Source organism: Cariama cristata, unplaced genomic scaffold, assembly GCF_000690535.1.
Source record: "Cariama cristata isolate BGI_N322 unplaced genomic scaffold, ASM69053v1 scaffold11906, whole genome shotgun sequence".
Classification (NCBI taxonomy): Eukaryota; Metazoa; Chordata; class Aves; order Cariamiformes; family Cariamidae; genus Cariama; species Cariama cristata.
The window spans coordinates 35,400-47,195 of record NW_009622725.1 but is presented as its reverse complement, the minus strand read 5'-3'; the positions used below and the strand labels follow the sequence as shown (position 1 = coordinate 47,195).

Sequence of the window (11,796 nt, the reverse complement as noted above, 5' to 3'; positions counted from 1 at the left end):
AAAGAGGGTTCCAAAGTAGTCTTGCGTTACTCAGACCTCCCTTTGTGAAGAATAACGCAAAAAAATGGGGAGAATCTGTTAAACAATACTATCGGAAAAGGATGATGTCAGCAATGAACACATATTTGTATTTGCAAAATGGTCATTTCTTACCTAATAATCCCTGCAAGAATGCCCTCTGCAATTGATATCCAAGTTGAGCATTAAATTCCTTGAGAATCCTTTTTTTAACTCTCTAACTTTCTTTAATTACTGGAATATTTTGCAGCTTTAAGGTGATTAACGTTACTTTGTATGTGTTGCATTTAGTGTATGTTCTATAGACGTTAGTAGAGAGCAATTTTAAAGGAAACGTCATGTGGCAATGTATTTTACACGATATAAATATGTGGACAGAAGTCCACAACACCTTATGGAAACAAAGTTTGATCTTCAGAGGAGTAATGAGGGCTTGAAGTACTGTATAATTATTTCCATGTGAAAAATTTCAGTCTTAGTGGTTTTTTTGACAGAAAGATCAATAGTTTTCATAGGGGGAAGTTGCCTAATATAAGTTCTTAAAGTAGAATTTTGTAAAATTTCTTCTCTTAAAGGCTACATTCTCTCTCTTGGATGATTGTCTTTTGCTATAGTTTCCCTGACACTTCTGAAAACCATAGCATCTTTGGTTATGTAGTGAAAATTATATATTTGTAATATTTTCAGTCAATTCATAAGGTTATATTTCATTTTGGAAGTAAAAAGGTCATGGCTGATGTGGCAGCAGAGACTTCATAAATTGCCCATAAAAAGACTTGATGAGATCTGCTGTAAGGTTTCAAGGACACATCTGAGAAATTTGTCACTGACCATCTTTTACAAAAAGGAAAATTATCAGAGCAAGAAAGTGCTAGACTTAAAACCTGTTTTTTAATAACTTGCATTTTGTCTTTCTTACGTAATTAATCAGTATTCTGAAGTGGCATGCTGATATATGGGAAGTGTTACTTTGGATCTTTCTAAACTACCCCATTCTGTCCCCAAAAACATGTGCACATATACAGACACAGAGAGGTTTTTTGATCACAAGTTTATGGTATTACTCTGTTGTATTGGCAGAAGATAATGAATCTAGATGTCTGTGTGTGTGATATATTTTTTTTTTTTATGCAACTTCAACTACAACAAACAAAAAGCAAAGATGCTTTTCTGGCCAAAAAGAAAGGATCCTCCAAAAATTCGGCAAAACATTAGAAATGCCTATTGTTGACGTAGTCCAGTGATGAGAGATCTTTATTTGTCTTAATTGTGAAAACTGCAACAAAGGTAGAAGCAAGTAAATTTGTTACACTTTTCTGCGGGGCTTTCCAGCTAAATACAGAAGGAATTATTTGGGTGCTACATGTGTTTTGACCACTTAAGGCTTCAAAAATTTCAGTAGTTCTTTGGAAGTGAGTTTTGTACCATTACAGGCTCTTATGTTTTCATTTTGATCTCATACTGGATTTTCTTTCCTCTAATGCCTGTGATTCAGAAGAGATGTGCTTTCTGGAAGAGCTTTATCTTTACGTAGGTTGCTGATCTTCATGTGGAGAAAATACTAAAAAACAAAAATCTTACAGACCTTCTTGAAGTCCTCTCTAAACTGAAATCAAGGTATAAGTTGGTTTTGTGCCACAATTTGGTGTGTAATCTCTAGCTTTTCAGTGTTAAGAGTTGCTTTCTTGATGACTTAATGTCTGAACAATTCTGAAAAGCCTTCAAAAAGACAGGCATGAGGTGCTAAGCTGTAGACTTGAAGTCCTACATGCTCATTTGAGGAACAAAGACGTTCAAGGACAAAACCTGATTTAAAGTGGATGGACGATAAGGACTAGTGAAATATGCTTTTAAGAATACTGTCTGGGCCCAGTTTCTTGTGCAGAGACTAGTTAATTGGAATCACAGGACAGTAATGTACTGCTGAGCACCAAGCATGTCCAACAATTTTAAACATGTGCTTTGGCATACGTTTCACATGTAAAGCAATTAACCAGCAACTTTACAACTACTGAGCAGTATTTTCTCGCAGTACCCAGTCCCTCTTATTTGTTTCTGAAACAAAAGTGTCAGATTGGTTGAATGTATGGGCAGCAGCACATGCTATGTTTAAATACTGGAAAGTGCTGCTGAACTAATGCAAATGACTGCACAGGAAAACATTCTTGGTGCAAAAAGAGGTAATTCCTAGGAGATTGGTAATTAATATTTGGCCTGAAACAGGAAGGTAGAAAAGTGGGGTTAGACAATTCAGACTGAAGTGTCTTGAGTTTATTTTGGCTTGAAAGAAAAGTATTGCAGGATTGCTACTTAGAAATTGTGGTACTGCCCACTGTATTATTTCCATACAAACATTTGTGTGCAGTGTTTTTAATAGTAGTACCAATTTGCTTGCCTAGGTCTGCTCGGCTGCTAAGATAAGCAGATCTCATGTTACACTCTTTACTTAAGCATTTATTATTTTATCAAAATATAGCCTGAACCACAGGCTTCCATATCCAGCAGCACTTAATAAAGGAAGAAAAAATAATTCTGCAAAGTTGCTTTCTTGGTAGTTCTATACAGTTTCCAAAACATTATACAGCTTTGCTCGTGATGGATCAACCTAAAGGTCTCCTCACTTTTTTTATTAATCCCAACATATTATCAAGTACTTAGGAAATTGCTGATTTCAAATGTATACAACATAACAAGCTTCAGGTTCTGCTTTCATGAAGAAATGGTAAAATGACAAAACTTTTAAACATAGGCCTACATACTTTTAGTGCAAGTGATTAAAAACTTCTGTGTAAAAAAAATGAAGCTAAAAATAATAGTTTAAGAGTTCATGAGGTTTTGATGTATATGATACCTTTAAAGCACATGAGTGATAGCTGCTGTTGGAAGACATGTGTGATCAAACTATTATGGTTTCATAATTTATAAGCACAAATTTTACTAAGCTAGCTTACTCTATACCAGTAACTTTTCATAGGGCCATAAAAGATTAATGTAATATCTAATGTCTGTGAGACATGAGTATATGTAGGTATGGTAAATATGATTATGTCTACTGACTAATTACTGGCATCATATGATAAATTTACCATGTAAGTAAAATATATTCCCCAGACTAATGTGTTTTAAAAGAATGAACTGTTCAGGGAAAATCAGCACAAAGATTGTCTCCAATTTTGGGGTGGCAAAGCTATTCTGATTTTGTGAGTATCTTCACAAGCACGCAGACATGTTCGTAATGTCTGGATTTGGTGATAGTTGTTTTACAGTACTCTGAATATTGTAGTTTTACAGAATGTTAGGAGCTTAAAAAATACCAAACTAGTTTGTTGCTGCAGATTACAAAATGTGCAGCAAAGCAAACTAACTGGATTTCTAGGCTTCAAATCTGATTACTTTTTGATATTGTGAAAGTCTTAAGTCTTCAGTAACAGGTAGTAATTTGTAAATCTACATTTCTCTGAGGCAGTTATTAATAAGAAAAGTGGAACTCAATTAAAACTCTGACACGGTATGCACTGTATTAGAGTTGTTTTCTTGACTCCTGTTTGATAGGTTAAAGATGAAGCTGACAGATAGCAGAATGTTCCTAAAGCATATTATCCAGCTGTTGTGATGACTGTGGTGTATCTGAGACTGTTTACTTTGAATAATACCTTCAGGTATAGTGAAGTATGACCTAGAGTCTTGGAATGGCTATTCGTTGTGTTATGAGAAGTGATAGTTAGAAATTCTGATTTTCCTTTTCCAAAAAAAAAAAGGGGGGGAAAAAAGAGAGGCTGGTGCATTATATTAATTCATAAAATTTTAATGTTGTGTTCAGTCAGACAATTAATCATCATTTGAAACAAATTTCTTGTGACAATTCTCTAAAAACATACAGTATTATTCTACTAGGTTTGAACCACTCTCTCCCACCTTCTCACCTCCTCCATTTTTTTTGCAAAATTGAAGTTGTATGACCTGGACGAATCGGATCAGCGCCCAGTTAAAATGGTCTGAAGGAGTGTCAGGACAGTGTAAGTGGGATGTTGTTAGATATGAGCAAAAAGGAAACCTGAGAAAGAAGAGTGAACGTAGTCGGAGGAATAGAGACCGTTAGATTCAGAATTGGGCAGTTGGAGCCATACTTGATCGTTCTCCATGAGATCGATGACAGCACTGCCAGAAGCCTGATCAAGGTATCCTTTCTTGTACTCATCATAGGTGTACATGAGTGGGGAACCATTTTTGTAGAGTGCAACCCAAACATTTGTTCCTTTTGCATGTACATGGTAGGAGAAATAGTACAGTCCAGGGATCCTGCAGGTGAAGATTCCTGTTCTGGGGTCATAGTGTTGCTGCCTGTTGTACAAGATTTTGTCAAATTTGATGGGGACTGTTGCTCCAGGGTAGGCTTTTGAGAGGATGACGCTGAAAGCAGACACTGGCATCCCTGTAAGAGCTTGGTTTACTCCTCCTTTCATGTAAGACATTCCTGATAGCTCCCGAGACTCTCCTGCCTTAACGTAGCTTTCGGGCATCTGTGGAATTACGGCTTGGCCGGGGGGACCAGGAGGACCAGGGGGGCCTGGCAAGCCAGGCTCTCCGTTGTTGCCTTTAGGCCCGGGGGGTCCAGGTGGTCCCATGGGTCCGCTTAAGCCTTTTGTAGAAATACCTGCTGGGCCTGGCAGTCCTGGTGCTCCCGGCTCGCCTTTCACACCAGGGGCTCCTGGCAGGCCAGGGGGGCCGATGGGGCCTCTGATCCCAGGTATTCCTGAAGGCCCTCGGGGGCCCGGCTCGCCATTGATCCCTGGCACTCCCTTAACTCCTTGTGGACCCATTGGGCCAGGCAAGCCAGGTAGCCCAGCATGGCCAGTGTCGCCTTTTGGACCTGGGAGACCTGGGTGTCCCTTAAGACCGGCAAGACCCTGCTCACCTGGGTATCCTGGTTTTCCCTCTAATCCTGGTAGACCTCGTTCACCCTTGGCCCCTGGGAATCCCGGGGGGCCTGCAGGGCCCATGTCGCCTTTGGGCCCGGGTAGGCCGTTCTCACCAGGCAAGCCTTTCAGTCCTTGAGGGCCCATGTTCCCTGGTGGCCCGGCAGGCCCTGGTTCTCCTGGCACACCAGCTGGGCCTTGATCTCCTTTGGGTCCTGGAAGGCCAGGAGGACCTTCAGGCCCTCTGTGTCCCTTCATCCCTGGCAATCCTGGCTTTCCAAATCCTGGAAGACCTGGGGATCCAGGCAAGCCTGCAGGTCCGGGGTGTCCCTTGGCTCCAGGGATGCCGGCTACTCCTGGTGGTCCCATTGGCCCAGGCTTGCCAACGCCAGCTTCTCCAGGTTCTCCTGGGGGACCCTGGGGACCTGGGATACCAGCCGCTCCGGGTGCACCTGGTAAACCTCTGTCACCTTTCATACCTGGCTGACCTGGAAGACCGTTTTCACCAGGTTTCCCTACCCCAGCAAGACCAGGGAGGCCCCGGGGTCCCTGCGGGCCTGGAAGACCCCTGCTGCCTGGGCGGCCTGGAACGCCGAATCCATTTTCTCCCTTTTGTCCGTTTATACCAGGGATGCCTGGCTCTCCCTTCTCACCGGGGAGGCCCCTCGGCCCTTGAGCTCCCGGGGGGCCTTGTGGCCCTGGCTTGCCAGGAACAGACAGTCCTGCAGGGCCGGGAGTGCCAGGTGGTCCTTGGGGCCCTCTTGCTCCTGGGAGCCCAATAGGTCCAGCTTCTCCTTTCTCACCGTTTAGTCCTCTGTCTCCTGGCTTTCCTGGTAGACCTGGCACACCTGGCTTTCCAACTGCAGAGAATCCAGGTGGTCCTGGGGGACCTGGGGGGCCTTGGGGACCAGGACTTCCAAACCCTGGCTTTCCTGCAGGACCTGGTTGTCCTCTTGGTCCAATAGGGCCTGGGGGACCGGGGGGTCCTTGTTCACCCCTTATCTGCACACCTGTGAGAGAGAGGAAACCAGGTCAGCCAGCGCAGCTGTAACAGATTTGCAGACTTGTAGCATGGTGGAGAAATGTGTGAAGGGTTAACTTAGCTTGAAACTCATAGAAGTCAAGTTCCGAATGCTATGTTTGGTCACTGAGAACCTGATGTTCAGAGCAAAAGTGTCTCAGACACACAAGTAACAAGTACAAATTTGTTGGAGTTGTGTTGTGAGCTATGAGGCCTCTAGAATTTTTTTTGGCTTCAAAACATTTAGGGTCATCAGAGAGCATAAAAAATGCTGTGCAAATAGATGCAAACTATTAAGGAAGGAAAAAAAAAAGAACAGGTAAGTGACTTAGCAAGTCATCAGGCTTGCATCTTGATAATGAACGAAACTAGAGGAAGCTTCCTGTGCAGGTGTGGCTGCTTTTCTGAAACTTCTTCATGCTGCATTTAAGTGGTGAGATTTTTGTCCTTCACACACACACACACACTTTCAAAAGTGGGCCATGGCTCGGGTTTGTTTTTTTTTGGTAAACATATGAATGTTATATATTCAAATACTGTCCTAAAGATTTTCATTTGTCATAAAAATTTCACATAGTGGCAAGGTCACAACTGATAATTTGTCTTACCGCAGTCAGAATTCCAGCATTGTTTTGTTTTAATACTACTTCATTTTCTTAGTTCTCAAAACAGCAGGTGGAGCCACTTCACCGAATGTCACAAATAGAGGAATAAACAAAGAAGCTCACTGCTTAGTTTTCTGTGCACTCTGGGGGAGCTTGCAGCTTCAGGTTGGAATTAAGATGCTGATTTGTGGGACATTGCAGACAAGATTAACATAGATATTGTGAGACTACGTCAGTAGTTCGCAACAACTGGCATCATTATAGAATGAAATACCATACCTATGATGACTGTTAATGTAAGAAGTAATTTTAAAAATAAAAACTGAGGGATATAGGAAGAGCTTGGATTCTGGTTTTTGTAGTGGCAACATATTCTGTTTGATGCTGATTTAGAAAACATTTGGAAAAGATAATTGATCGACAATTGGATCAGCTAAAACTTGCATTTCAGTCTTTTACAGAAAGAGGAATGTGTGTATCTACATACATATTTGTATATAAAAGTTTATGCAATGACTGTTCTTCTGTCTCTTGGATAATAAATTGCTTTTTCCAATCTCTAGCTTGTCTTGATGAACCAAAAATGTGATGAAGGAGGAAGAATATTTTCTTGTACATATTGTATTTTTAAAAATAAGAGATGCGTATATGAAATACATTTGATTTTGGTTTTATATTGGATCTGCAATGATGCCTTCTTCCTGAATTGCCAGGGAGATTGGTCTTATCTACCAAGTGTAGGGAGTGCATTTTCTTTTTTGCTGATGCATAAAATCAGCACAAATGCATATCATGTTATTTTGCACACCTTCCTGTCTCATCCTCCTTAAGGCAATGAAAAGGAAGATAGTTGTCAAAATCCTACACGTAGAAAGAAAGCAATGTCTGTGATTTATTGACAAACTGAAAATGCAAACACATATCCCTCTCAGCTGCAAAGGAGGTTGTGGAATCTGTGAGCACCAGTGACAAGTCTGGTGCAGTCTTTGGTATCTTACTGGTATTGTTGGATTTCTTCCTACTGAACTCCCAGATTCAGCAGAGTGCAATTGCAAGTTGGTTTTCTTGTTATATAGGTGACATAAGACATGGCAAATTTTAAGAACTACATCGTATGAAAAAATAATTTGGAACAGGATTAAGCCTGTCAGAATTAGCACGTATCCTGCAGCGAAGTGGCATGTAAATGTTCTCTACACGTTACGCATTTTCTCTTCACCACAGATAAGAGAGCTGCCACTGGAGAAAACAGCTTACTCAACTGCAGGACTCAGAATTTATGCCATAGGTTTTATTTATGGATAGAACTTCAAAAACTGTTCACATCAGAGAACAGAGATGGGGCAGATGAAAGCCTCAGTACAAATACCTAAACAGGTTCCTGAGCTAGTGCTGTTTCAGTTGCAAAGCATTAGGGGGAAAATACAAATGTTTTTACATCAACTGCATCAAATCCAAACCCAAACATTTATGTGGGTACTTTGGCAGAAGACAGCAGTGATCCTAGCCAGGTCTGCTCTTTCATAACGCCAACTCAAGGAACTATGCCTAGGCCTACCAAATGTATTTTGTTCTTTAGCAGTCGTAGGGAGTTTAATTTCTGTGAGAGGGGCAACATTCATTTTACTCAGCTGTGTCCAAGTAACATGCAGTTACTGCACTAGATCTGATTTATTTTTTTTTTGGTGGCAAATTGCATCAGACTTTCTTCAGAGTGCTTCTCTTTCTTGCTTTTTACCATGTTTAGGTTGCAACTTTCTATCAGTTCTAGGTTCACAAAGTGGTGGGTGCTGCCTTTTTTGCATGAGATGCTAAAAGCTTTGTCAGTCTTTGTCAGTCTTCATGTTGTTATAGAGATTTTCTGTGAGGATCTATATTCAAAGTTGTGCTGCTTTTAAATTAAAATGTCTGGCAATTGCACTGTCTTAGAGACAATGGTAAGTCCTCTGAGAAAAGGACAGCTGAAGGCATTGATGAAGTAGGATTTTTACCAGGAAAATTGAAGTAGTGGTTGGCTGCTTTCTTATATGTCTTGGCACATATCTTGATGCAAAATTGGTTTATGTTCTCTGAGTGCAGTCAAACCCTATTTATGTATTGAATTAGGTATGAAAACTTTAACATAATCTGCTATAATGGCTTATTTAAGCATTGCTGAACAGTCAGACTTAATTTAATGATTACTCTCAACTAGGACTTTTCAAAGATTTCAAACCAAAGAGCTACTGGTTTAAAAATGGTGTCCTGGTAATTAAAAAAAAAATGGTAACACTAAATACATACAGAAAAAGAAAGTATATTCTGACTGGAGAGCTGTCAAGAACAAGATTTTTAAAATCGTTAAAACCATTTCACCGAATTAAATGAAGCTTTAATAGGTTTTGATTGCCAACAGAAATTGTGTAATCTATTACAATTTGTCCTGAGTCACCAGTTTGGGCCTAGACTGAAATTTTAGTTCCAGGCTGCTTTTTGACAAAGCTATACTAAACAAAAAGAGAATTTATTAGTAACTAAATCTCTAGAAGCCAATGTTTGGTGACCAAATAGGAAAAGTAAGCTAAGATGAAAAACTTGCCATATGCTCCTTAGCTACTGGCATATGGAAGGGCTCACTAGACAATAGTTAGATGAATTTGGTTCTGTAGTCTCCTGTTTTATTCTTCCATGATTGTCTCAGACTAGAAATGATGATCTTTAACAGTCTGCCCTCTTTAAACTCTAAAAACCCTCTGTAGGATGGTTGTTTTCCTGACTGAAGAATAGCAGTGTTTTTCCAGTCCTCCATTTTGATGCTTGTTCTCAAATGAAGATTTGTTAAGCAATTTTGAATGACTGGACTACCAGGTCTGTAAAACTCTAGGCTGTTCCTGCTTTTGAGGTCTAGTATATAGTCGTTATTACCTTTCTTAAATCAGCAGCATTTTATACTTCTTGCATGTTAATATAATGGTTGTCATCCTAAATAAGAAGTTTCACACAGATTAGATTCTGTGTTACTATAGTAAGTGAAAACTTAGTTCAGGACAACTCATTTCCCCCTTTCACCCCACGTCCTGTCCACCCAGCTCCTTCCTTGATTTGCTGCCGGCTTCCCCCTTTCCAAATATCTTCTATAAAGGGGGAAAAAAAAAAGACACTACGAGGAGAAGAGAAGTAAGTGAAGTATGGTAGAGGATAACCAAGTAAATATTGTACTTCACTTAAAAATAATATAAATATGTAAATGATTCTGAATAAAGTAATGGAAAAACCTATGAAAAGTTAGTGAGGAAAGAGGAAGGAAATGTAACTTTAACTCAGTGGGAATTCCAGTTCGTAAGTCCTCAGGGTAGCTGTTTATGTACATGTACCTAAATGCCATCTGAGAGTGCTGGTAGGGTTTCAGAAAGTCCTTGTGCTGAAGGCAATGGGTGAAACTGTGACAGTGTTTTGGTACAGCACAGAAGAACATTTTGGGGGGTAAGTCTCCCAGCCATGCTGCTTTCGCTTGGTTCTCCCTGCAGAGCTTTCTTGGAGCATGTGGGCTGGAGCTGGTTGGGGTGAGACCATGGCTGCGTCTTTGGACTCAATGTGCACTGCTCGTGAGCATCCAGGCTGTAGGATCAGACTAGAGCTATTCTGAAACAAAACCTCCTACATGAAGGTAATGTGGATGCAAAGTCCTGAGCAGCAACTCTTCTGCTCTCCAGATCTGCTTCTGTTGTGCTACCCTATTTTCTAATGCAGGTATAGCCGAAAATGTAATTTTTCTGGTGAAGTGCCATTTTCTGAGTCTTTCATTCAGTTTCTGCATTTCTGCCCAAGTATGATTATTACAATTAAAAGTAGATGGGATGCAGCAAAAGTGAAAGCTATTCTGAATGGCCTGTTGATGTCTAAAGGAAAATGATATTGTCTTAGTGGGGGAGAGCAGGATGTTTACAAGTAAGATTCAGTTCTCTTAATTTTAGTGATGATAATTTTAAAGAGAGACTACTAATCATATTTTGGGGGACAATTCATGAAATAGAACCAGTACCTAGGAAGTGAGAAGTTTTGATTTCAAATTTTTTAAAAAAGGCTTTGACCCAAACATGGAAAAATAAACCAGAACTCAAATAGTGTCAGACACTAACTATAGCCACCCATTTGACTTATAAGGACACAGAGGATACCTGAAATCGGATGTCACGATGTAAAGCATTGCAATTACATATTGCCTGTACAATCTACCATAAGACTGATTTATGAAATGAAGAGAATTTTTTATAATAAAGCTAGAATTGTTATATTACTATGAGATCAGTCTGATAATTAAAGTATAAGCTTAAATCACTCATGAAAAAAATATGTAGAAATTTGTCACATTTTTACAACTATATATCAGTTTATTTTGCCTTTTGAGACTTTAAATGGGTCTTCATTTGGCCGTGTGGATCAGACATATGTTTAAATTCATACCTAATGTCTGTTTTGAGTAGAGATAACATGACAGAATATGTAAAAGTTCTTTCTGAATGTTGTAGATGACAGGTCTTTTGTTAGAAACCCCAGTCTTGAATCAAGAAATTTGAGGATAATTAGCATGTTGTACATAATACAACATGATTGTGTACATAATTCTTCCCACCACTGAAGATCAGCTCTGTTTCTGCTCTATATGCCTTTAGTGGTTATTGTGTAAAAAATTTGTCTGTGACAAGTGTACATCTTTGTCAACTGGAAGCAATTGCCAGAGCCACTACCAGTTCTTTCTGCAGTGATGACATTATTTTAATAAATCTAAACTGTTAGTGGAAAGTTGAATACCAATAGTATAAACAAAGGGCTTTTGTTCATGTATCGACCAACTAGGAATACCTGTGTTAGTTTATTGTTAAAAAATAGTAAACTTACCTTGACTCTTTACATTGAATGGTAGAAAATGTGGCCCCTTGATGCTGGATTGTTTCTGATATCGCTCAGAAAAATATCCATCGCTACCATGGACAATGTTCAGACAAAGCAGCAGCAGTAAGGATATCTGTAAATGCATGTTTCCAAATCCGTTCTGTGTTAGAAAGGGGAGAAAAAGTTTGTTATAAAGAAAAGCTGTTCAATGCCATTTCTTGTGCGTGAATAAATGAGTTTTCTTAAAACATCAGTACTAAAAGTGACATTATCTTGTGCTTACTTCCTCCTGCTTTCACTAGTTGTGAAAAATCCTCCTAAGAAAAAGGGAATCAGTATTGCTATCACTTTGAATGTTAGAGCT

The 11,796-nt window shown here is 39.7% G+C and overlaps 1 protein-coding gene across 1 annotated transcript; it reads right to left on the bottom strand.

Moving 5' to 3' along the window:
- Window positions 1-3,802: 3,802 nt before the first annotated feature.
- Window positions 3,803-11,577, bottom strand: COL10A1 (collagen, type X, alpha 1). Its single transcript, XM_009702451.1, has 2 exons — window positions 11,439-11,577; window positions 3,803-5,944 (listed from the first exon to the last, which is right to left on the bottom strand). The coding sequence occupies exons 1-2, from the start codon at window positions 11,575-11,577 to the stop codon at window positions 4,050-4,052; spliced, it is 2,034 nt and encodes a 677-aa protein (XP_009700753.1). The 3' UTR covers window positions 3,803-4,049.
- Between the last annotated feature and the right edge of the window lie 219 nt (window positions 11,578-11,796).